The sequence below is a fragment of the Heloderma suspectum genome, chromosome 13 (assembly GCF_057233095.1).
Source record: "Heloderma suspectum isolate Gila_16-S chromosome 13, 16-S_ref, whole genome shotgun sequence".
NCBI classification, from domain to species: domain Eukaryota; kingdom Metazoa; phylum Chordata; class Lepidosauria; order Squamata; family Helodermatidae; genus Heloderma; species Heloderma suspectum.
This window is the reverse complement of record NC_139470.1, coordinates 24,171,563-24,196,145: the sequence shown is the minus strand read 5'-3', so window position 1 is coordinate 24,196,145 and position 24,583 is coordinate 24,171,563. Positions and strand designations below refer to the sequence as shown.

Below are 24,583 nucleotides of genomic sequence, written 5' to 3'. Positions count from 1 at the left end.
TCTAGACCTGCTTTGTATGTTCATTCCCCCCTTCTCTGGCCTAAGCTTAGACCCAAAGGCAGTATGTTCAGCAAGGCCTCTTTTTGCCCTCATGTGCCAGAGGGAGGCTAAAACCTGTTTGTCATTATCAGGATGCACTATAAACATATATCAGTTTTATAGCACTTCAGTTGTCATGGCTTCCTTCTGGGAATTGTAGTTTGGTGAAGGAAAGGTCATTTTCAAGTCAAAGATTCCTAAGCCCAGTGCTCCAGCCTATCAAGATCACTTTGAATTTTGTTCTGTCTTCCAGGGTATTAGCTATCCCACCCAATTTTGTGTCATCTGCAAATTTGATAAGCATTCCCTGCTACTCCTCATCCAAGTCATTAATAGAAATGTTGAAGAGCACTGGGCCCAGGACTGAGCCCTGTGGTACCACTAACTATCCCAGTTTGAGAAAATACCATTGATAAGCACTCTTTGAGTCCAGTTCTGTAGCCAACTGTAGATCCACTGATAGTTGTTTAATCTAGCCCATTTCGAGCTAGTTTGCTAATCAGGATATCATGGGGCACCTTGTCAAAAGCTTTGCTGAAGTCGAGATATATTATGTCCACAGCATTCCCACAGTCCACAAAGGAGGTTACCTGATCAAAAAATGAGATCAGATTAGTCTGGCAGGATTTGTTCTTGACAAATCCACGTTGGCTTCAAGTAATCACTGCATTGTTTTCAAGGTGCTTACAGATGGATTGCTTTATAACCTGCTCCAGAATTTTCCCAGGGATTGATGTCGGACTGACCGGTCTGTAGTTCCCAGGTTCCTCTGTTTCGCCCTTTCTGAAGATAGGGACAACATTAGCCCTCCTCCAGTCATCTGGCACTTCACCCGTCCTCCATGATTGCTCAAAGATAATAGACAGTGGTTCTGAGAGTTCTTCTGCCAGTTCCTTTATTACTCTAGGAAGCAGTTCATCTGGCCCTGGAGATTTGAACTTATTCAAAGTAATTGGGTGTTCCTTGACCATATGCCTATCAATCTCAAGCTGCAACTCAAGCAGTGGTTCCGCTCCTACTTGAATGGCCGATTTCAGAAGGTGGTGCTAGGGGATTGTTGCTCTGTGCCTTGGCAGTTATGCCATGGGGTTCCACAGGGCTCTATTTTATCCCCTATGCTGTTCAACATCTACATGAAACTGCTAGGGGAGGTATGGGCGGAGGTGGGTATCAATATGCGGATGTTACCCAGCTCTACCTCTCTTTTTCATCAAACCCAGGTGAGACAGTGGCTGTTCTGAATCAGTGCCTGGGCACAGTAATGGAATGGATGAGGGCCATTAACTGAAACTCAATCCAGCAAGGTGGAGGTACCATTAGTGGGTGGTTCATCTGCCCGGCTAAGTGATGTTTAACCTGTTCTGGAGGGGGTTACGCTCCCCCTAAATGATAAGGTTCTTAGTTTGGGGGTGCTCTTGGATCCAGAACTGTCACTTGAGGCACAGGTGAACCCAGTGGCACGGAGCACCTTTTATCAGCTTAGGCTGGAATACCAAGTATGCCGTTATCTGGACAGAGATAGCCTAGCTACAGTTATCCATGCTCTGATAACCTCTCGTCTAGAATTTTGCAATGCATTATATGTGGGGCTGCCTTTGAAAATGGTCCAGAAACTTCAGCTGGTCCAAAATAGGGCAGCAAGATTGTTAACAGGGACTGGCCAACAAAATCATAGTACACCAGTACTTTTCCAGCTGTACTGGCTGCCAGTCCATTTCCGGGCCCGATTCAAAGTGCTGGTATTAACATTCAAAGCCCTAAACAGCTTAGGTCCAGGTTATCTGAAGGATCGCCTCCTCCCATATGTGCCTGCCCGGACCTTAAGATCATCGTCAGCGGCCCTTCTCCGTGAGCCCCTGCCAAAGGAAGTGAGGTGGGTGGCTACTAAGAGGAGGGCTTTTTCTGCTGTGGCACCCCAGCTGTGGAATGAGCTCCCTAGAGAGGTTCGCCTGGCGCCTATGTTGTTCTCTTTCTGGCGCCAGGTGAAGACCTTTTTATTCTCCCAGTATTTTAGCATTTTAGCTTCTTAATCTTTTAGCTCTGGTTTTTTAAATCTGTATTTTAAATTTCTGCATTGCCTCTAGGTTTTATTCTGGTTGTATTGTTGTACTGTGGTTTTAAGCTTTTATATTTTATATTGGTTTATGTTATACTCTGTGGTTTTAATTTTTTTTGAACTGGAGTTTCGACTATTGGGCAGTATAGAAATGAAATAAATTAATTAAATAATTTCAGCTTCTAGCTTTTCGTTGCAGCCTGTTCTCTAAGCTTTAAGTAATTTTCGCTCTCTCTTCTTTGGAGACCCTTGATGTTACATATAAACTGATTAGCTCCCAGCAGGGGCACCTTGAGGGGTAATGGGCTTAAACCCTTTTGGAAGGGGATTCAAAGGAGTGCCCTGTGTTTATTCTTAAGCTCATACATATGGCAGCAGGGGGACATTACATGTTTTCTCCCTGTCATGAAAGCAGGCTACTTTTAATCAATGGCTTTGGTTCTCAGCCTTTCCTTTTTGTGCATGCAGGAGATGAACGAGGATCACAGCACACCGAAGAAGGAGAAGCAAGAGAGGATATCCAAACACAAAGAGAACCTGCAGCACACACAGGCTGAAGAGGAGGCCCATCTTCTCAGCCAGCAGAGACTCTACTATGACAAAAACTGCCGTTTCTTCAAGCGAAAAACCATGATCAGGAGGCACGAGTTGGAGCAGCAGAACATTCGGGAGGTACCACCACTTAGTCTTCTCTTCCTCCCCATCCCCATGGCACATATATCAAAGGAAAACTTAGGGAGGGCACAGATCGCTGTTGCCATCTGGTAACTAACCCTGGTGTGCGTGTAACCATTTGATAAACCTGTTGTCCGTATTCTCCTGCCAAGTGGTGAATTTTTCCAAAGCCTATTCAGAAATCAAGGATGTAGTATCTGCACCAGGATAAATATTATTTCACTTTATTATTTTATATTCTAAGGGTGCCATAACTGAAGGGTAAAGACTGCAGCAAATTGGGTTCCTCAGAATGATTCACCACAAGGGGCCTTAATTTATTTATTTATTTATTTATTTCATTTCATTTCATTTCTATACCGCCCAATAGCCGAAGCTCTCTGGGCGGTTCACAAAAATAAAACCAAACAACACACAATAAAACAATTTAAAATATATAGAACATTAAAACCACAATATAACAATACAACCACAATAAAACCTAGCAGCAGTGCAGGAGTTTAAAATACAGATTTAAAACAGCAAAGATAAAAATTTAGAAATCTAAAATGCTAAAATGCCTGGGAAAATAAAAAGGTCTTCACCTGGTGCCGAAAGGAATACAATGTAGGTGCCAGGCGAAACTCACTAGGGAGCTCATTCCAGAGCCGGGGTGCCACAGCAGAAAAAGCCCTCCTCCTAGTAGCCACCCGCCTCACGTCCTTTGGCAGGGGCTCACGGAGAAGGGCCGCTGATGATGATCTTAAGGTCCGGGCAGGCACATATGGGAGGAGGCGATCCTTCAGGTAACCTGGCCCCAAGCCATTAAGGGCTTTGAATGTTAACACCAGCACTTTGAATTGGGCCCGGAAATGGACTGGCAGCCAGTGCAGCTGGAAAAGTACTGGCGTAATATGAGCTCGCAGGCCAGTCCCTGTTAACAATCTTGCTGCCCTATTTTGGACCAGCTGAAGTTTCCGGACCATTTTCAAAGGCAGCCCCACGTATAACGCATTGCAGTAATCCAGACGAGAAGTTATCAGAGCAGATCACTGTAGCTAGGCTATCTCTGTCCAGATAAGGGCGTAGTTGGTATACCAGCCTAAGCTGATAAAAAGTGCTCCTTGCCACTGAGTTCACCTGTGCCTCAAGTGACAGTTCTGGATCCAAGAGCACCCCCAAACTACGAACCTGATCCTTCAGGGGGAGTGCAACCCCCTCCAGAACAGGTTGAATATCACCTAGCCAGGCAGACGAACCACCCACTAACAGTACCTCCGTCTTGTCTGGATTGAGTTTCAGTTTATTAGCCCTCATCCAGTCCATTACCGCGCCCAGGCCCTGATTCAGAACAGCCACTGCCTCACCTGGATTTGATGAGAAAGAGAGGCAGAGCTGGGTGTCATCTGCATATTGATGGCACCTCAGCCCACACCTCCGGATAACCTCCCCCAGCGGTTTCATGTAGATGTTAAACAGCGTAGGGGATAAAATAGAGCCCTGTGGAACCCCAGTGCACAATTGCCATGGCACAGAGCAATAATCCCCCAGCACCACCTTCTGGAATCGGCCATCCAAGTAGGAGCGGAACCACTGTAGTGCAGTGCCTCCAACTCCTAACCCAGACAACCTATCCAGAAGAATACCATGGTCGATGGTATCGAAAGCCGCTGAGAGGTCCAGGAGAATCAACAGGGTCGCACTCCCCCGTCCCTCTCCCGGCAGAGGTCATCCCACAGGGCGACCAAGGCAGTTTCCGTTCCAAAACCAGGCCTGAAGCCTGATTGAAATGGATCTAGATAATCTGTTTCATTCAACAGTGCCTGGAGCTGTCCTACAACCACCCGTTCAAGCACCTTGTCCAGGAAGGGGATGTTGGCCACTGGCCTATAATTGTTAACATCCTCTGGGTCCAGGTTAGGCTTTTTCAGGAGTGGTCTAATTACTGCCTCTTTTAAAGCGGCAGGCACCACTCCCTCTCTCAAGGAGGAATTTACAACCTCCTGGACCCAGCCGGACAACCCCTCCTTGTTTGATTTAATAAGCCATGAAGGGCAAGGGTCAAGCACACAAGTGGTCCATCGGACTTGGCCAAGCACCTTGTCCGCATCCTCAGGGCTCAGTAACTGAAACTCATCCAATAAAACTGGACCAGACGGTGCTCTGAACGCCTCTACCAATGGAACTGCATTAATGGTGGTGTCCAATTCATGACGAATCTGAGCGACTTTATCCTCAAAGTGCTGTGCAAACTTGTCACAGCGTGCTACCGAGGGTTCCACCGTCTCTCTCCCTGGCCCAGAATGTAACAGGCTGCGAACCACTTGGAAAAGCTCCACTAGACAACTCTGAGAAGATGCAATGCTGGTGGAGAAGAACTGTCTCTTTGCCACCCTCACCGCCACAGAGTAGGCTTGATAGTGGGCTCTTACCTGTGTTTGGTCAGACTTAGCACGAGTTTTCCTCCACCTGCATTCTAGCCGTCTCCCCTCTTGCTTCATTGCCCTCCGCTCAGGTGTATACCAAGGAGTTGGCCGGGCTCTGCTCAGAGGGAGAGGGCGCTTGGGCGCGATCGTGTCAACCGCCCGAGTCATCTCTGCATTCCACAGAGCGACCTGGGCTTCGACAGGAGCACCAGCCATACCAGCAGGAAAATCCCCCAGAGCCCTCTGGAATCCATTGGAATCCATTAATCTCCAGCGGTGGACTATTTCAATAGGTCCCCCACCCTTGCAGAGGGGGAAGGCCGCCAGGAGTCTAAACCTCAGCAGGAAGTGATCTGACCATGACAAAGGGACAGATGTTAATTCCTCCACTTTCAGATCACCATCCTCCTGCCCAGTCGAGAAAACCAGATCAAGCGTGTGTCCTTTTATATGCATTGGGCCGATGACATGTTGGGACAGCCCCATGGTTGTCATGGCGGCCATGAAGTCCCGAGCCGCCCCGGATACAGCGGCCTCGGCATGGAAGTTGAGATCCCCCAGGACCATCATCCTAGGGGTCCTCAACACCAAGTCCGAGACCACCTCCGTCAGCTCAGGCGGGGAGTCTGATGGGCAGCGGGGTGGGTGGTACACCAACAGAATCCCTAATCTGTCCCGGGTACCCAAGACAAGGTACAAACACTCAACATCTGCACTCGAATGAGCAGGAAGCCTGGAGAGGGAGATTGAATTCCTATAGACCACGGCAACCCCCCCTCCCCGACCCTCAAGTCGGTGTTGGTGCTGCACCGAGTACCCAGGAGGGCACAGCTGGGAGAGAGTGACCCCTCCCAGTTCCCCCACCCAGGTCTCAGTAATACATGCCAGGTCAGCCCCCTCATCCACAATCAAATCATGGATGAGGGAGATTTTATTTTGGGCCGACCTGGCATTCAGTAGCAGCACCACCAGACCCGAGGGCAGACTGGTAAGGCTGCCAGGAACCATCAGGTTGGGGGAAGAACCAGAAGAGGGGAGAGAAGAACCTCTTCTCCTCAGCTGGCCTGTTAATCTCCCAACGCCATACCTCCCCCTGCCCGTGACCACAGTTATGGTGGCACCTCTCCGACCCCCTGAGTTGCCCAATAGTCCTCCCAGGCACATATTAAAATGTTAGGATATAAAATGCACAACAGTTTAAAAGAATATAAAAGATAAAAGAGATAAAAGAGAACATCAGCTAAGAAGGAGCAGATAAAGTCCACGTTTGCCCCTTAACAAGGAAAACAACTCTGCATGTCTGTGTTTCAGAGAGGAAACTTTCCAGCTAGTGACAGAGCACCTGCTTCGCATGCAGAAGGTTCCAACATTCAGTCCCCAGCATCTCCAGGTAGTGCTGGGAAAGACCCCTGCCTGAAACCCTGGATAGCTGCTGCTAGTCAGTGTCAACAATGCTGAGCAGGGTAGACCGCTGATCTGACTGGGTATAAGGCCACCTCATTTGTTCATATATGTTCAACATGCAAAAACCTCCTCTAATCACAATTTGCACACAGCATCTAAGTACCATGGGCCTCTGGGCAGAGTAGTTTCTCAATTTTATATTTTCAAAATATCCCAAGTAGCTTTACAAATTTACACCCTTTTGAGGGTGTAAGCTCTCTCATAAATTCTCTAGCCGAGACTTCCCCAACCTCATTTTACCCTAGATGTTTTAGATACAACTCCCATCATACCTGACTGTTGGCCATGCTGGCTGGGGCTGATGGTGGTTGTAATCCAAAGCATCTAGAGGGTACCGGATTGGGAATGCTGCTGTAGTTCACCTGGACCATGTCCTTAAGCTTTCAGGCTCCTTGTCCTTGCTTGCCTATGTTGCCATACTTGGGTTTTCACAAACCTTGGAACTGTGGAAGGTTTGGGACTGCCTCCCTGCCATCTCCAGCAGGAATCCTGACACAGAGAAGCAGGAGAGAAAGGATTGTCTTTACCACTTGCGAGGTCCATACAGATGACCTGCTCACCAAGTGGTCATATGCACACTGTAAGTAAGTTACTACTTGGTGAAGGGTCCTCTGTATTCACCCATAGTTACCCATTTCTTTTTTTAACATTTCACAATAGCAGCGCTCACAACCTGACCTGCTTTTGACAGTCTGCTTGCAGGTGTATATATAATGTGCAACTAGCTCCTAACCTACTTCACTTATCTGCCCCAAGCTCTCCTGTGATGGCCGTTCACCGTTGCATAGTCTGCCTGCCACTGCCCCAGCTAGTATATGGCAGGGGCTAAGGCCTAGTCTATACATTCAACATAATAAGTTGGTTGAGTGGACTGTGCTATGTCTGCAGGTGGAGGATGCCATTTTGAATGTTCCCCCATGTTTAAGAAAAATCTCCCTGCAAATAATTAACAAAAACATGTGTGCATGCATGCATGCATGCGCGCGCACATGCAAACACATCATAGAGGTTCTAGTCTGGTCTGTGCTGATTCTTCACTTGCAGGAAGTTTGTTATTGTTGCTGTTATCTTGCTTGGTTTGTTTGTTTGTTTGTTTTTACATAGGGGAGCATTAAAAATGTGACACCCCCACCAGCATCCTGTAATGGTAGAATCCTCTGCTGTATGAGTAGACCAAGCTTAAATCTGCAATCCTATATACACTTACCTGGGTGCAAGCACTGTTGAACTTAGTGGGACTTCCTTCTGAGTCGACATGAGAGGATTGTGCCATCAGAGTGTGAGCTAGGAGGTGGTGGAATTCCCTAGTTCAGGTTCTCGGGTCAGCCATGAACTTCCTGGGGTTGCCTGAGGCAAACCACTCCTTGTCAGGGTGCTTCCAGGCAAGGCTTTTATTGTGCAATCTCATTCACAGAATTTTACAGGGGGTCCAGATGACATCGTTGTCCATTTGTCACCCTTCCATGTTTTCCCACCACCATTTCCATCTTTTTTTCTTACAAGAAAAAAATATATTAAAGAGGAAAAGATTGAATACCTGCACAATGCCTTTTGATCCCTAGTTGGTGTAGGCGCTTTCTGTCTGAAAGCAACCACATCTGGCTTACCATGTTTTTGCATGGTTCACTGAGATCATGTGTGCAAAATCCTTCAGACACTTAGCAAAAAGCCCAGCATGCATGCATTAACCCTTACTGACAGTGTGGGAAGCTCCCATCCTGAGTATAAGGGTATAAAGGACAATAGTCCGCCCATGTTCATCACTAAACCTAGAATAACATTATGTGGGGAGTTGCATCAAGATATGTAATCCATTTTCATTTCTGATTTGTGTGAGATGATCATCTTGAGTATGCACAGTTTGAGTATGTATGGTGAGTGTTGAATTTGCATCTGAGACGTCAACTTACTTGCTAACTTCAACTAACTCAGCTATTTAGCTGGCTTGGTGCTATCTGTCTTGGGAAGTGAACTTCATTCTATTGCTAGTGGCTTCAATTCTGAAAGTGTAGGTGGTGCTGTGCAGTAATGAGGATGCACCTGTTTATTAATCCTAAACATGAAAAAAAATGAGTTCTAGAAAAATGTATTATTTTGTTCCATTTTTTAAAAAATGACATGGCATGCCATGTACTCAAATGGTAGCTGTTTGCTCATTTTGTCATCTCTCTGACACACAGACTTGGTTCACACATAAAGCTAACTCGGGATTTATTTAACCTATGGGTTGTTGAATTATGAGTTGTCATGATGTGCGAACCCAGCCGTGCTAGCAAACCATCATTTTGTTAACCACAAACAGTTCACAGACCGTTCTCACATCACAAAAAATCTTGGGTTGTTTAACCCAGGAATTGTTGGGGCTGAGTGGCAGCAAGCGAGCACACTGCCTCCCACATACCCATTGCATCTGCTTTGAATCAACCACCCAGGAATGCCCTGGGTTCCAACAACCTGGAGCTGTGGGTTGCTTAGGAGTTGAACAACCAAGAGTTAACCCAACAACAAACCATGGGCAATTGTTTGGGCAAGGAATGATGCAGAGGAAATAGGATGGGGTGTGGGAGGCAGTACTGAAGATGGCAGATAAAACTTTGTTGGAAAATCTCTATTATCTGGGAATCCTACCCTCAGGGTAACAGAGGAGTAGGCTAAAGTTTGGGGGCTGCTTTAACACACTAAGTATTTCTGACATGGAGACTGATCTCTATGGGAAGGTGGACGTTTCTCATCTCCAATACATGGAGCTGCATCCGGAAGCAAAACCACACAGATTGTGTTGGGAAAAAATACTGTTTGAAGAGACTTCAAGAATCTGTACTTTGCAGACTAGATAAACTTCTGCTGACTTCCAAAGCATGTTCCAGTTTGCCCTCATTAGCCCTTCCAATCCTGTGGTGACTGTAATTTTGGTTTAACAAATCCTTAACTCTTTTCCTGTTTCCAGTGAAATAGTGTGTTGAAGCCAGAAGAGAAGAACTAATCCCTCTTTAAATGTAAAAGCAGTAAAGAGTCTTGTGGCACCTTAAAGACCAACATATTTATGATGGCATAATCTTTCAGAGACTACAGCCCACTTCAACAGATGCATGAGGTGTTATCCAAAGTTTCATGTAATAGTATACATGGCGGGGGGGGGGGGGGATTGTAAACAGTGTCAGAGGGAAATTATATGCAGAGAGAACAATGACAATCATTGTTATTAACAGTGGCCATTCACAAAAGAATTGATGCTGATAACCCAAATTTCCTGGTACTGGATAAACCAATTAACACATGTTCTGTGATCTTTTAAAATACTTTATCCCAATTGAAGCCCCTGGAGATGGAATTGAACCACTTGATGAATTGTAACTCAGCAGTCTCTCATTCTAATCTCCCTTTGAAGTTTCTTTGTCCTATATAGAATGCAGAAAGGCATTGCTGATAGTCCCCAGTCTAAAACTGACTAGTAACAAGCCAGATTATAAGGATACAGAGTAAGGGACAAGACCTTCAATAAACCCAGATGCCAACTCTGTCCCTACTCTGAAAACACTGTTCCAGGACCTAATAATGTCACTCACAACATCAGGAGTTCATTCACTTCCTCATATTCCAATGTGATATATGCTATCATCTGCAGCAACACCCTTCAGTATTTTACGTAGGACAAACAAACCAGTCTCTATGCAAAGAATAAATGGACAAAAACCTGACATAAGAATGGTAATACATAAAATACAGTGGGAGAACACTTCAGCTTCCCAGGAGACTCTGTTACTGACCTTAAAGTGACCATTGTAGAGCAAAGAAATTTCAAAGGGAGATTGGAATGAGAGATCATGAGAGTTACAATTCATCAAGAGGTTCAGTTCTTTCTCTAGAAGCTTGAATCAAGATAAAGGGGTTGTTGTTTTTATCACGCTACATGTGTTAATGGGTTTACACAGTGCCAGGTGTTTGCGTTATGAGGAACAACTGTTTTGTGAAAGGCCACTGTTAAGAACTTGTTTTTCACTGTCAGTACTTTCTGCTTTTAATTTCCCTTCGACCTCACTGTCTAATCACCACCACCACCATCTGACTTAATCTATACCTGAAACTGTGGGTTTCATACATCTGCTGAAGTGGACTGCAGTCCACAAAACGTCTGCCATCATACATTTGTTAGTCCTTATGGTGCCACAAGATTTTTCTTTATTTTGGTTGCAGCAGATGAACACGGCTACCCCCCTGGAAACTTTAAAAACATGTAACAAAATGGGAACATTTCAGCCCTTCCAAAATGTGCCTCTTCCCATTGCCTCTCATAAGATTTAAGCTCTGAATCTTCCTCTGAAATTGGTTAAAAGAAGCGTTAATGTATGGAGTTCATTTCCACAACATGGTCATTTTCTTAAATGATTTGACAGAGGATTTGACAAATTCAAGGAGGGGTGGTGTATTGGTGACCCTCAGTCATGATAACTGAATGAAACCTCAGTGTTCAAAGGCTATATATTTACCACATGGTGGGAACAATCATTTGGCTATCTCCATAATGCCCTTCTTGTGGGCTTCCTCGCAGTGACTTGAAATGCATTAAATAAATAAGCAAACTGGGTTGCTAGCATCCCAGAGACCAAGTGCTAGGCCAGGGATAGGCAACCTGGCAGCTTCCAGATGTTTGGACCACTACTCCCATCAGCCCCAGCCAGCATAACCAATAGTCGGAGATTATGGGAGTTGAAGTCCAACATATCAGGAGGGCACCAGGTTGCCCACCCCTGTGCTAGGCTTTGGTCTGATCCAGCAAGGCAGGTCCTCTGGTGACTGCTTTCTGTTTTGTAGTACGACTCCTTGTGGTATCAATTTCAGTGGCCCAGTTCAGATGCAACAACAAACCATGGTTTGTTAGTATGAGCACAAACCTTGGACTTACATGCTCCCCCTCTCCTCCTCACAAAAGAGGAGGAAACTGAAAGCATCCACTTTTGCTTTTGAACCAACAATAGTTTCCTATTGTTGGTTCCAGTCCAAACTCTGGAAACTGGTTTATTCTGTGGTAGGTTAACAAACCAATATCAAACAAAAAGTTTGATCCTTGTTTAACCATCCATCCTTAGATCCTGGTTTGCTCAACTAACCATTGTTAGAATAAACCACAGTTTCCTGAGTTTGGACATAATGGGAAACTGCTGTTTATTCAAAAGTGGAAGTATTCACTTGCCTCCTCACACACATCAAGGGGGTGGGGCAGGGGGAGCACATAACACAAGGCTCATGCTTGTAACAACAAACCATGCTTTTTTACTATGTCTGAACCAGGTCAGTGTATGGAGAGGCAAGAGCACTATATTTGCCACTTCAGTTGCACCCCCACCCCCAGCTGATCGGGGTGGATGTGCAAAATGCTCTCACCTCACTGGGAGGGGAGGTTTAAACCTCTTCATCTCTCTGCACTGAGATGAAGAAGAAATGTGTGTGCGCGTGCAGGCACACATGAGTGCAGAGGTGTGTGTATTTGCAAGCTGTGGGGCCCCTGACCCACTGTCCATCATAAAATATACCCCTCAGAGGCAAAAAGGTTGGCCACCCCTGCTTTACCCCATTGTTATTATTTCTATTATTACGTACAGAAACACAGGTCCTTACCACAAGGAGTTTGCAGTGTATGATTCAACAGGGGAAGAAGATAGAGCTGGAGAAAACAGGAGAAGAATATGCATATGGTTCAGTTGCACATACTTTGGCTTAGTTTCAGCAGGGCAGGGGTGGGGATCATGCGGCCCTCGATCTACTTTCATGCAGCCTGCAGAGATGAAATGCCACAGAGGACAGGGGGAATGGGATGGCACAGAAAGAGAGTGCAAGAATGCTATATAATCTATCAGTGGTGCAAACCTGCCCACTAGGCTATGCCCACTGCCCTTTCTGACTCCACCCACAGTTGTCATGGGCCTTTGGCATTACCCTGAGAAAATGCAGCCCCCAACAGGAAAAAAAGTTCCCTCTCCCCTGCTGTACAGGGAGAAAACTAATAGGTTGTTCCAAAGCCTTCACAAAAAAGTGGGTTTGAGGAGGGCTTGCAAGAACATCATCAGCACGAAGTTATTTGTGAAAAGCCATCTCAGGCATAAACGGTGTTGTACAAAGGCATAAGGGAGAAAAGGTGGAATCTTTAAGGGAGCAGGCGCGCTTTAGATGGCTGAGAGTGGTGGAACAAAGGTCAGGAGCAGGAATCTGGCTGGAGATGAGAGAATGCTACTGTATGTGTTTAACACGCGCGCGCGCGCACACACACACACACGACTAGCACCTTCAGCATATGGAAGGCCACAGGTTCCCTATCCCCGTTCTGATTAGACAGCCACATTGATGGGTCCTATTAATTGTATTTAAAATGCTTCTTCAACCACATCTGTATAGTAAAAAAAAAAAAAAGAAAAGAAAAAAGAACCCAGGTTTGGAGTAGGAAGAAACCTCTGTTCTCCAATGGAAAGTGTCCAGAGTCACAGGTCTCCAGACTGTAAAGCTGCGCTCATGTCACTCCTGGTTGCCGCCTGCTGGGCAATTTGCAGAAGTACACAAGATAAAAGATTTCTGGGCATCTTGGAAATGAATGAGCAGGTTTGTTTTGAAACACTGTAAGCACCCGCCCACTCACCCCAAAGCAAATTTGCAGTAGGTTCGGCACAATCAACAAAAGTACCTCTTCACAGAAGGTGCAATAAATGTATGGAGTTTGCTACCACAAGATGTGGCGAAGTCCACTATCTTAGGTGGCTTTTCAAAAAGAGGAGGAGGAGAGGTCTACCGCTGCTATTAGAACATAGCTAAAAGTTCTTCTAGGGACAAACACTGGAAAGCCAGCAACTTCGTAGCCCACTTATGGGCTCCCCGAGGTACTTGACTGGCTGCTCTTGGTAGCAAGATGCAGGATTAAATGGACCTTGGTTCAATCCAGCAAGGCCATTCTTAAGCAGGGCCGACTCTGTCAGGAGCCCTGCTTTGGACACTACTTGCCACTTTTACTGTGTGTGAGAGGTTGGGGTTTGCTACCTTGCTTCGGATTTGCACCTCACAGGTTTTTTTTCTTACACTGTGCAGGAGCTAAACAAGAAGAGAACCCAGAAAGAGATGGAGCACGCCATGCTAATCCGGCACGATGAGTCGACGCGGGAGCTAGAATATAGGCAGCTGCACACGTTGCAGAAGCTACGTATGGACTTGATCCGGCTGCAGCACCAGACTGAGCTTGAGAACCAGCTGGAGTACAACAAGCGGCGGGAGCGGGAGCTGCATAGGAAGCACGTCATGGAACTGCGGCAGCAGCCCAAAAACCTGAAGGTAGTAAATAGGCAAGGGTAACAGTCGAGCTGGAAAGATGATAGTGGTGTACGCTAGGTTAGTGTAAGCTTGGTTATCTGACCTTCATCACCGTGCCCTCTTAATAAGTCCATATGTGTGTGGGACTGTTTGCACACGCATTCCACCATTTGGGGCCTCTGTATATATTTATTACCCACAAAAGAATTACAGGGCTCAATAGTTCCATCGTTATAATAGATGTCATATACAATTACCTTCCCTAGGATCCAGTAACCATTCTTCTATGTGATTTCAAGGGAAAACCGGAGAATTGTTGTTTGGAATTAGTTATAAACTTAGTATGCACAGCAAGATTAAATATGGCGGCCAAATGGTGAAGTACTGGAACTCTTAATGTTTTATGGCTTTCTCACAAAAATGTTGCAAATAGATGAAATTATGGAATGCTGACTGGAGACAGACTTTAATTTTATTGGGGGGAAAGCCTAGTTTTCCATGGAGCCCCCTGTCACCTCTGGTCAAAGAGGTTTTGCAGCTTTTGAAATGGTACCAAAACAAGTAAGACCCATTTACTAGAGGCAAAAGCTGAATGAGTGTTCACACACAAACAACAATCCCTTTTTCAGTCCATCTTGAACTCTCTAAAAAGCTGTAACATGTCTCCAGCCACTCTGATATTAGAGCCAAGGGAAGCTACCAGCAGACAGATTTATTAGCCATGATTTATCCATTACAGGAATGTTGCATTTTCTGCAGGAATACTGTGCAATTCTTAGTGTTAAAAAATCATGTATGTGTGTGTACGTATACACACACAAATGGTAACTTATAAACTCATACTGAGTTGTTGCCTTTCACTACAGGCCATGGAAATGCAGATCAAGAAGCAGTTCCAGGATACATGCAAAGTGCAAACCAAGCAGTATAAAGCACTCAAGAACCACCAGCTGGAAGTGACTCCAAAGAGTGAGCACAAAACTATTCTGAAGAGCCTAAAGGACGAGCAGACAAGGAAACTTGCCATCCTGGCTGAGCAGTATGAGCAGAGCATCAATGAGATGATGGCATCGCAAGCGGTGAGGGCAGCTCTTGGCTTCAGAGTCTAACAATGTTCATTCTTTCAAGGAAGCGGGGCCCTCCTAAAAGCAGCTTGTAGTCTAAAAAGGGCCCCAAATTAAATAAATATTGAAGTTCACTGGAGGTGTATAAGCAGAAGCTGGACAGCCATCTTTCAGGGATGCATCCTGCTTTGCAGATCCTCTATGGAGCAGTGGGCTGGGCTAGCTGACTGCCAAGGTGCCTTTCAACTCTATTATTCCATTTTGCTTAGCATCCAGCCTGATAGAGATTTCTGGAAAATTTGAAGCTTGCTCACTGTTTTGTGATAGTTTGGTTGGTCCTAAAAAAAGGTTTTGCCCTGCTGTAGAAAGAAAGAAAGAAAGAAAGAAAGAAAGAAAGAAAGAAAGAAAGAAAGAAAGACAGACAGAGACTATTGTTATGCATGGATTGATGGGATGAGGAAAGCATCTATTAGCCAAGCTAATGTGATGTCTTGGAATGTTTACAAACATTCCACGTGATGGGAGAACAAAGCAGGCAACAAGGAATGGTGGTAGACAGAGTGTGATCTGTAGTAACTTAGTGATTTAGAGACTGAGCTCCAAATCAGGAACTTTGGATCTTTCCTCTGTCATGAACTCACTCAGCAGTGTTAGGCAAGTCACTCTCTCTCAGCCTCAGCAGCTCCATCTGCATTATGGGGGATAATAATACTGACTTGCCTTACATATTTGTTGTAAAGATTACAGCTAGATAATGCATGTGATGCACTTTGAGTACTTGAAAGCCCTCTATATATGTGTTGTTAAGTTAGAAGTCAGTTTTGCTCAGGTTAAAACCTAGCAGTGGTTCTAGGGGCAGAAGTAGCTGTGTGAACAGGATGGTCAAGGGAAAGAGAACAGAGTCTGTAGTCAACTGAGGTGCAAGAATGTGTGAGAAGGAGGCAGGGAAAGAAGACATGAAATTGAGGAAAGTAGGGACTAGCTACAATGCAAGGGAAGTGGGTGTTATTTTTTAAACTCCACACAAGGTGAAAGGAAGGAGAAGCAAGTGCATGTGTATGAAGAAACAGGAGTGCTGAGCCACATGAGATAGTGGTTGGAGCCAGAATGGCTGAATGAGGCAGGGTGGACAGTGGAGTGGGAGGAAAAGAAAGGGAAAATGGATGTTAAGAGTTGAAGAAAGGAATGACCAGGGAGAAGGCAGGCTGGGGACAAACTTTGTTCAGAGGAACAGGAGGGGCGTTGGCATGAAGGGACACTTAGAGGCTGTGAGCCAATCCAGCTTCTACTACTTCACATTGCAATGCATAGTGAAAGCCTGTGTGTTGGCCACTTAGCTCAGCATTTGCTCCATATTTTGCATTTTCTTCCTTTTTTGGCATCTACCTGTGCTCTAATCTCCTGTCGTAACTTCACCCTTAACAGATTTTCATATTTTTTTCCTTGAATATTTGCATGATGCAGTTATAGCCCACTCTAGTGCGTGCTACAATTGGACTAGAACGCCCCCTTATTCTCAAATATTTTTTTCAGCTGCGGCTAGACGAGGCTCAGGAAGCGGAATGCCAGGCCCTGCGGCTGCAGCTTCAGCAAGAGATGGAGCTGCTCAATGCCTACCAGAGCAAAATCAAGATGCAGACGGAAGCACAGCACGAGCGGGAACTCCAGAAGCTGGAACAGAGGGTGTCGTTGCGTAGGGCACATCTTGAGCAAAAGGTATGGCGACGGTGAGAGAGTATTGCCAGAACTCATCAAGATGGCAGAGAAGAGCTAGTGGTGACATACAGTTAAACAAAAAGGGAGTTCAAGGGAGCAGCCTTTTACAGGATCACTTCCTTGTGAAGAGAGTACTGGGGCCTTGCAGTGCTTTTATAATATCTCTGTATGTACTAATTGAGCATAGGAATGCAGGCAGGCATTCTGACAGACAGCACTGATCTTCAAAACAACATCAGTTTCCCCAAAGCAGCTTACCTTTGGACCCCCACCCTGACAAGTCTCCTCCTCCCCAGCCAGCTGCAACAAAATAAGTTTGATTTCTGCCTTCTTTTCTGGCTGCATTCCGGACTGCAAACTGTTTCTCTCTGGCCCTCTACCCAAACAGGGTGTGCATATCCAGTCATAGTAGCCACCAGCCATCAACACTCATATAAGCAAGTATCTTTTGAGTCTTTAGTGCCCATTAAATTCATTTAGCTATTGACTATGCAATAGTAGTGAGAGGGGGTTATGGGGAGCAGGTTAATGATTCTACCCCGTAGCCCACCACTACTCCCAAATTGTGGCCTCTTTTTTTAGTTGCTTGGTGGCAACCTGGTTTCCCAGACCCAGGTCTGCCATTGAAGCCTAGTCAAGCCCTCAAAAAGGAAAAGGTGATTTGGGATGGCAGAAGATACCTAAAAGGCAGAAAAGAAGGTTCTCTATGCGAAGAAGAACTCAAAGAACCATGATTTTAAGCTTAGGATGGTAATTTTAAAATGAAGACTGGAAAGAACAGTTCAGCAGTGCAATAAAACTGCCCAGGACTGGGGCAGTGGTCTTCTGACTGGCCCTAGCCTTCTGTGGAAGTTTTCAAAGGGAGGATAAGCTGAAAAAAAGAGCATAGTTATGTGGCAGAGCACATGATTTGCAGCAAAATGTCCCAGTTTCAATCTGTAGGGTTGGGGTAAACCCCTCTCTGAAACACTGGAGAGACACTGCCAGTCCGTGTATGTGCTGCTGAGCCAGATGGATGAGTGGCCTGATTTAGAATCACAGAACAGTAGGGCTGGAAGGGGCCGACAAGCCATCGAGTCCAGCCCCCTGCTCAGTGCAGGAATCCAAGTCAGAGCATCCCTGGCAGACGGCTGTCCAGCCTCGTCTTGAACGCCTCCAGTGTGGGAGAGCCCACCGCCTCCCTAGGGAATGGGTTCCATTGTCGTATTGCTCTAACGGTCAGGAAGTTTTTCCTTATGTTCAGCCGGAATCTGGCTTCCTGTAACTTGAGCCCATGATTCCGTGTCCTGCACTCTGGGATGATCGAGAAGAGATCCTGGCCTTCCTCTCTGGGACAGCCTTTCAAGATTTGGTATCAGGCAGCCTCCTATGATCCCACAGTTGACAGTAAAAAGCATCCATGTAAGGTCAAGCTTGAGACTAGCAGTTGTCATTCTTCGGAGTGAGTGCTCAACAGATGACATAAAGAAGAAATCTCCTCCAGGATATTTTTACTTTGATCATCATTAGAGATGTGAAGGCCCAGAAAAAAAACTGAAAAATTCAGGAAAATAAAGTTGTTGTTTTCCGAGGACTGTTTTGGGTTTTTTTCTGAAAAATTGGAAAAATTGAACAGCTTTGGATTATCAAATATTGTCTTTTAGAATGATGAATAAAGTATTTAAGACAGGGTGTCTATATATTGTTACCCAGCTTTTACTCCCACAAATGATGCCTAAAAACCATGTGATAAGATAACTTTTATAGAAAGACTAGAGATGTAAAATTTCTGGAAATACTGAACCCATGGGGAGAAATACATATTTTTAAATCTTGTCTGTAAGATTCCCAGCATAGTTATTTCTTCCATTCCTTATTAAAATTATTGATCTAATATATCTTTTATTGATAGACATTTAGGGCTGCTCCAAGTCATGCTCAGTTTCCCAGCATGTGAATAGAATCGCCATATCATAATGGGGAAGAAAATGTACATTCTTGAAAGTTTGGGTTTTATTCTATAGAGTCCTGTGTTTCTGAGCTTGTTCTGGTTAGATGTTGTAGCAATCAATTAATGTAGTTCTAATCTAAAACCCTCATGTGAAAGAAACACCATAGGTTATTCCACTTTTGCCACCAGATGCGGCACAACAGCATGTGGGTTATCCCACCTATGTTGCTTTTTTTGTAAATTAACTTGTAGCTTGAGTCTATAGAACTCACTGCCGCAGTTGTAAAACAAAGTTCTCAATTAGACCTCACCACTAGGCAATGCTGCCTCAGCTAACTGCTGCCACTTGAATAAACCCTCTCTACCTAAAAGAAACTCAGCCTGGTTTGTATAGCATAGGCATGGAATTGACACCACCACTAAAGATGACCTTTCAGAATGAACAAAAAATACAATGGTCATTAATAGAAATTATTTACAAAAGTGAATAAAATGTCATTCTTCAAATAATAGGTTGAGATTGTTTAAAGGTTCTTAAATTAAATATGGTTGCTTACCATTCCTAAATGGCGTCTTTCCCATCTAAATAAAATCTCAATAGATTTTCCTTTAGATCAGATTTCCTAAACTGCACCCCACAAACAGGAACAGGTTTAGGAATTACCCTAAACATCCTTACAAACAGGAACAGATGCTGTACGCAAGCCTTCCTCCACCTCCAAGTATAGTTTATTGAAGCAGTGATTACAAATTTACTAACTTAAATTTACTTTAAGTTTTAAATTTTAATTATAGTTTTATGAGCAAACCAAGTTATACATCATATAATTTATGTTCCTAAAGCAGCATTCCCCAACCTGGTGCCCTCCAGAAGTTTGCACTAAAACATCCAGCATTCCTGACCATTGGCCATGCTGCCTGGGGCTGATGAGAGATGAAATCCAAAACATTTGGAGGGCAACAGGTTGGGGAAGGCTGTACTGTAGCAACAAAGTGACTTTAGATCTGTAAAGAGCGTGAAAAAATAAGTATTTTTCAACTTTCCCCAAATTCCCCCCCCCCTTTTTTTCCAGGAAAAAATGGGGTTTTTTTCCATGGTTTCAAAATTTTCAGAAATTTTACTGGAGTTTTATGATGAGAAGAAGAATATAGCAAACCAGCTAGGACTTTGGGTCTTTGGGTTTAGGTATGGCTTGCCTAGAGTAAATAGTTAATCTCTGAACAAATTCCTGTGTTCATTTCTGGGTAGAGACAGACAGGTGGGTTTCTGACCAGATGCCCCATGTACTTGATTAAATACCAGTGATGGAAGGGGGAAATAGCATTGATGATGTATTGGAATGCATCAGGAAGTCAGAATTCCTCACTAGTATATATGTATCCCTGGCCGCCTTGAGTACCAGTATTGGGGAAAAGGCGGGATATAAATATAGTAATAATAATAATAATAACAACAACAACAACAACAACAACATTTGCCAGAGTGAATGGACAGGTGTTATACTGGAAAGTCCACCTGATCCACAGTGTTAAGCAAACTGCCAGTGGTCTACCCCAAATGGAGTGGTTCCAGAAGTGCTTCATTTACAGTGTAATAGAGTACTAGTTATGTATATGGTACAATTCTCTTACAAGTGGTTACACGTGAGCTGCTTTGGTGACCGAAACAAATCTCATGCACTTCGTTAGAACTAATAAATAGCGATGAGAGGGCCCAGGGAAAATTTGGGAAAACGTTATTTCCCCAGGATCCTTTTTGGTTTTTTCCCTAAAAACTTAATAATTTTGGATTATGAAATATTTTCTTTTAGAATTATGAATAAAATGTTTTGTTTGTTTGTTTATTAGATTTATTAGCCACCCATCTGGCAAGGTGTTCATATATTACTGCCTGGCCCTTACTCCCTCAAAATGATTTCTAAAAACTATGCAATGGGAAGGTTTTTATAAAAGACTAGAGATATAAAGGAGGTACTAGGTGGAGGGGGAGGATTTTTTTAAAAAAATCCTCTGTGTAGGATTCCTAGTTCTTCCATTCTTTATTAAAACTATTGATCTAATGTAGCTTTTTCAGACAGATGTTTAGGGCTGCTCCAAGTCACATTCCGTTTCCCAACATGTGACTAAAGTTACCATATACGTGAAGAAAATGTGCCTTCTTGACAATTTGTGTTTTGTTCTGCAGAGCCCTGTATTTCAGGGCTTGTTCTAGTTAGATGCTGTAGCTCTCAATAAATGTAGTTCTACAAACCACATGTGAGAGAAACACTGTAGGTTATCCCGCCTCTGCCACCACCTGTGATGGAACAACAGGCAGATTATTCCACCTATGTTTCTTAAAAACAAAAACTGAGGTTTAGATCTATGGAATTCACTGCCACCATTTTTAAGTTCCCAATTAGACTTCACTGTTAGGGAATGCTGCCCTGGCTATAAAACCTTTCACTGCTGCAACCAAAATAAACCCTCTATACTTAAAAAAGACTCAGTAGCCTGGTTCTTATGACTTGATACCACCGCTAGAAATGACCTTTGAAAATGAACAAAAATTAAGACGTTTATTAAGAAGATTTATTTACAAAAGGAAATAAAATGTCACCCTTCAAATAATAGTTTGAGATTGCTTTAAAGTACTTACATTAAATATGTTTGGTTACATTCCTAATAGGTAAGACAGTCTTTCCCAGCTAAATAATCTCTCAACAGCTTTTCCTTCGGACCAGATTTCCCTAATGTCCACCCTAACCAGTTCCTCACAAACAGGAACAGATGCTGTACACCAGTCTTCCTCTGCCTCCAGCTCTTCTGCTTCTTCTGGTTTCTAGGATGTTTCAGATATTTCTGAAGCTACTTGCTGAAGTTCCCTCTAGTCAGATATAAAATAGGAACCTAAAATATATTATGCATAACTTGGTTTGCTCATAAAATTACCATGTTAGGTATATTAAATTTCACAGTATAGTTTATTCAGACAATAATTACAAATTTACCATTTACTTCTAAATGTTTTTAATTTTAATGATAATTTTATGAGAAAACCAAGTTATACATAATACATTTTATGTTCTTTAAATAGCAAAGTGACTTTATATCTGTAAAGAGTGCTAAAAAATAAGTATTGCCTAGTTTTTTTTCCATTTCCCCCCAAATTTCCATTTATTTCTGGAAAACCTGTGTTCTTTTCACCATGGCTTCAACGTTTTTCAAAATTCTACATCTCTAATAATATTTACTATAGTATGTCGTCATATGTACATTCCAAACATGAGCTGTGTTTATACTCAACTTTTGGCTCACGTTATGAGGAGCAAGATACAATTCTTCCATAGTTAATACATTTGGGAAGTACTACATTATGGAGTGGGTGGTCCAGATGCACAGACCCAAAAAATGGTCACCTGCAGCCTGCTGTGTTGGTGGTAGAGGGGTCTGTTTCTCTCAGATTGGGTCATTTTTCAGTGCTTACCTTCTAAAACAAGAGATGCTGGGGCTCACTCTTACTTAGAAGTCCCCTGTGTTCCTGAGGCCAGGTCCCCTACAGTCTCAGAAGTAAAGGGCTGGCTGTTGTTACTGATGAGGGGTGGCTCCACTCCACCCACAATAGTCTGTGGGTGCTAATGCAACATATGCTTCAGTTTGTGCCTTCAGATAAAGGCAGAACTAGACATTTTCTCAGCAAACATACGTTCCCAAACCCTTGGCAGCTGATGGTAAAGATGGGGGGACTTGCATGGAACAATTGGTGGATATAAGGGGTGCTGACCCCTCCCATGCACACAGATTATCAACAACAAGGGGCTTCCCCCATGCCCCTCAAACTGCATGTACTTGCAATCTGCGGGGGATGGGGTGGGGTGGGGTGGGAAGGAATTAATTAAAAATTACCATGGGGTGGGATGTATGAAGAGAAAGAACCTCTTTCTCCTACTCACCTGTTTCCCCTGCGACCACTCCCCACGCCCTATGCATTAGCATTAAAGAGAGATGCAGGGCTGGAAATGCCCTTATCTAGATCTGCCCTCTGGGTTTGGGGTTCCAGCCAGCCACCTGCGCTGACCTCTGGCTCATACCAAGCACCATTGTGAGTTTGCAGCATGCTGAGTGAAGGTCTGCCTCCCTCTGCCGTTTCAGATTGAAGAGGAGCTGGCCGCCCTGCAGAAGGAGCGCAGCGAGAGGATAAAGATTCTGTTGGAAAGGCAAGAGCGAGAGATTGAAACTTTTGACATGGAGAGCCTTCGAATGGGCTTCGGAAATTTGGTCACATTAGAATTTCCTAAGGAGGACTACAGATGAGATTAAATTTCTTTTGCCATTAAAAAAAAATTGCAAACAAAAAAATATCTCAAATCCCAACATTCCCCCCATGTTAACGGGTGTGCTCTCTCTCTTTCTGTCTCTCTTACTGACATCACGTCGGACTTAGTGCCTGTATATTCTTACTCCATCAGGGGCCCCCCTTCCCGCCAGGTGTTGTGTTCCAGAGCTGGACCGGTCTCGGCACTCAGTCTCTTGAATCTCATAGTGTTATTGATGTCTCTGTGCAATGATTTTTTTACGGAAAAAAATATGTTTCAGTGAAAACTTTGGAGACAATTCTAATGATTCAAAAAAAAAAAGTGGATGTATGTTTGCTTTCGAGCAATCACTCATTTTTTGCCACCAACCAATGAAAATACAAGCAAAAAAAAATACAAAATTTAAAAAGAAGTTGAATCCCCAGGGGGAGAGAGATGGATATCGCAGCCTTACCTTAATCAGCTGCTGCATAACTTTTAGTTTTTAATTTTATTATTATTATTTCTTTTTTTGGTATTTATTCATCAGGAATAATTAAATAAAAAATAATAAAAATTTTATTAAGAGATCGAGAAATTTGATACATTTTACAGAAAATATGAATTCTGAATTGTGCTGTACATATCAGTGGTGGACATATTATTACTTTAGGGGCGGGGGCGGGAAGGGCGGGGGGTTGGGAAAGAGGGAGAGCGTGATTTTTTTGAAAAGGGCCGGGCCAGTCCAGGTGGGTTTTTTGGCCATGGTCTTTGGCACATTCTTGATTGTATCATAATCATTTTCTGCTGTAGCAGAGGATGTGAATACACTTAAAAAAAAAAAAGGAGCCCAGAGGATCCCAGGAGCACAAATTGGGCCTTGTCAAATTGTGTATTTTGTGTATAGAAGGAAATTTAAGGAGAAATTTACTTATTTTCATATTGTATTTTAACTGTTTCTCTGATCAGAAGTTTTTTTACTACCTGCCTCCTTGTCCCCCACCCCACTCCAGACCACACCACCCCTCCCCCCTGCCTCTTTTCCAAGTCAGTCTTTGGAGTTTAACACTGTCTCTCAGTTACATCACCTTGATCTTTCCTCCTCTTCCCCCCCTCCCTATAACCCATCCTCCACCTTTGGTTCCCCACTCCCACGTTCCCCTCTTCCTGTCCCCGATAATCTTGGTCATAAATATTGCATTATTCACACTTTCAAACTGTGTATTTTCTTACAATAAAAAAGGTTTAAAAAAGTCTTTACTTCTTTTGCATGCACTTTAAAACACGCGCGCACACACACACACACAGACACACACACATCTTTTTCACATTCAAAGGAAGAGCATGATAACTGTCAGAGCTTTTAATTATATTTGTAAATAAAAGCGTTGCTCACGAAGCCTTGCTGTCTCATTGTAGCAGGGGGAGCAGCTCTTTCTCTGCACCATCCCTGACTCCAGTCAGCCAAGGAGGAGGTTTGAGTAGCTGTCTAGCTCTTCTTGCATCCAGCAACACGTGGATGCAACATGGATGCGACACTGGCAACACAGGTTCTCTTCTTTGTGCTAGGTGCCAGAACGCCACAATGCACGCAGATCAACAGCTGAGATTTCATGGAGTCCTCCACTTTGAACTGGAGGGCAAGTGTGGGGAGGGGAAATTAGGAATTG

The 24,583-nt window shown here is 44.0% G+C and overlaps 1 protein-coding gene across 3 annotated transcripts in view; it reads left to right on the top strand.

Moving 5' to 3' along the window:
- The window catches only part of TAOK3 (TAO kinase 3), a 143,448-nt gene extending 119,682 nt beyond the window's left edge, over positions 1–23,766 (top strand). For all 3 annotated transcript variants that reach the window (XM_084820464.1, XM_084820463.1, XM_084820466.1), the window contains exons 17-21: positions 2,564–2,767; positions 13,711–13,950; positions 14,796–15,008; positions 16,527–16,709; positions 22,771–23,766. In XM_084820464.1, the coding sequence (XP_084676590.1) occupies positions 2,564–2,767; positions 13,711–13,950; positions 14,796–15,008; positions 16,527–16,709; positions 22,771–22,932 (1,002 nt within the window). In that variant the 3' untranslated portion in view covers positions 22,933–23,766. The remainder of the gene's footprint in view (positions 1–2,563; positions 2,768–13,710; positions 13,951–14,795; positions 15,009–16,526; positions 16,710–22,770) is intronic.
- The last annotated feature ends 817 nt before the right edge of the window (positions 23,767–24,583 follow it).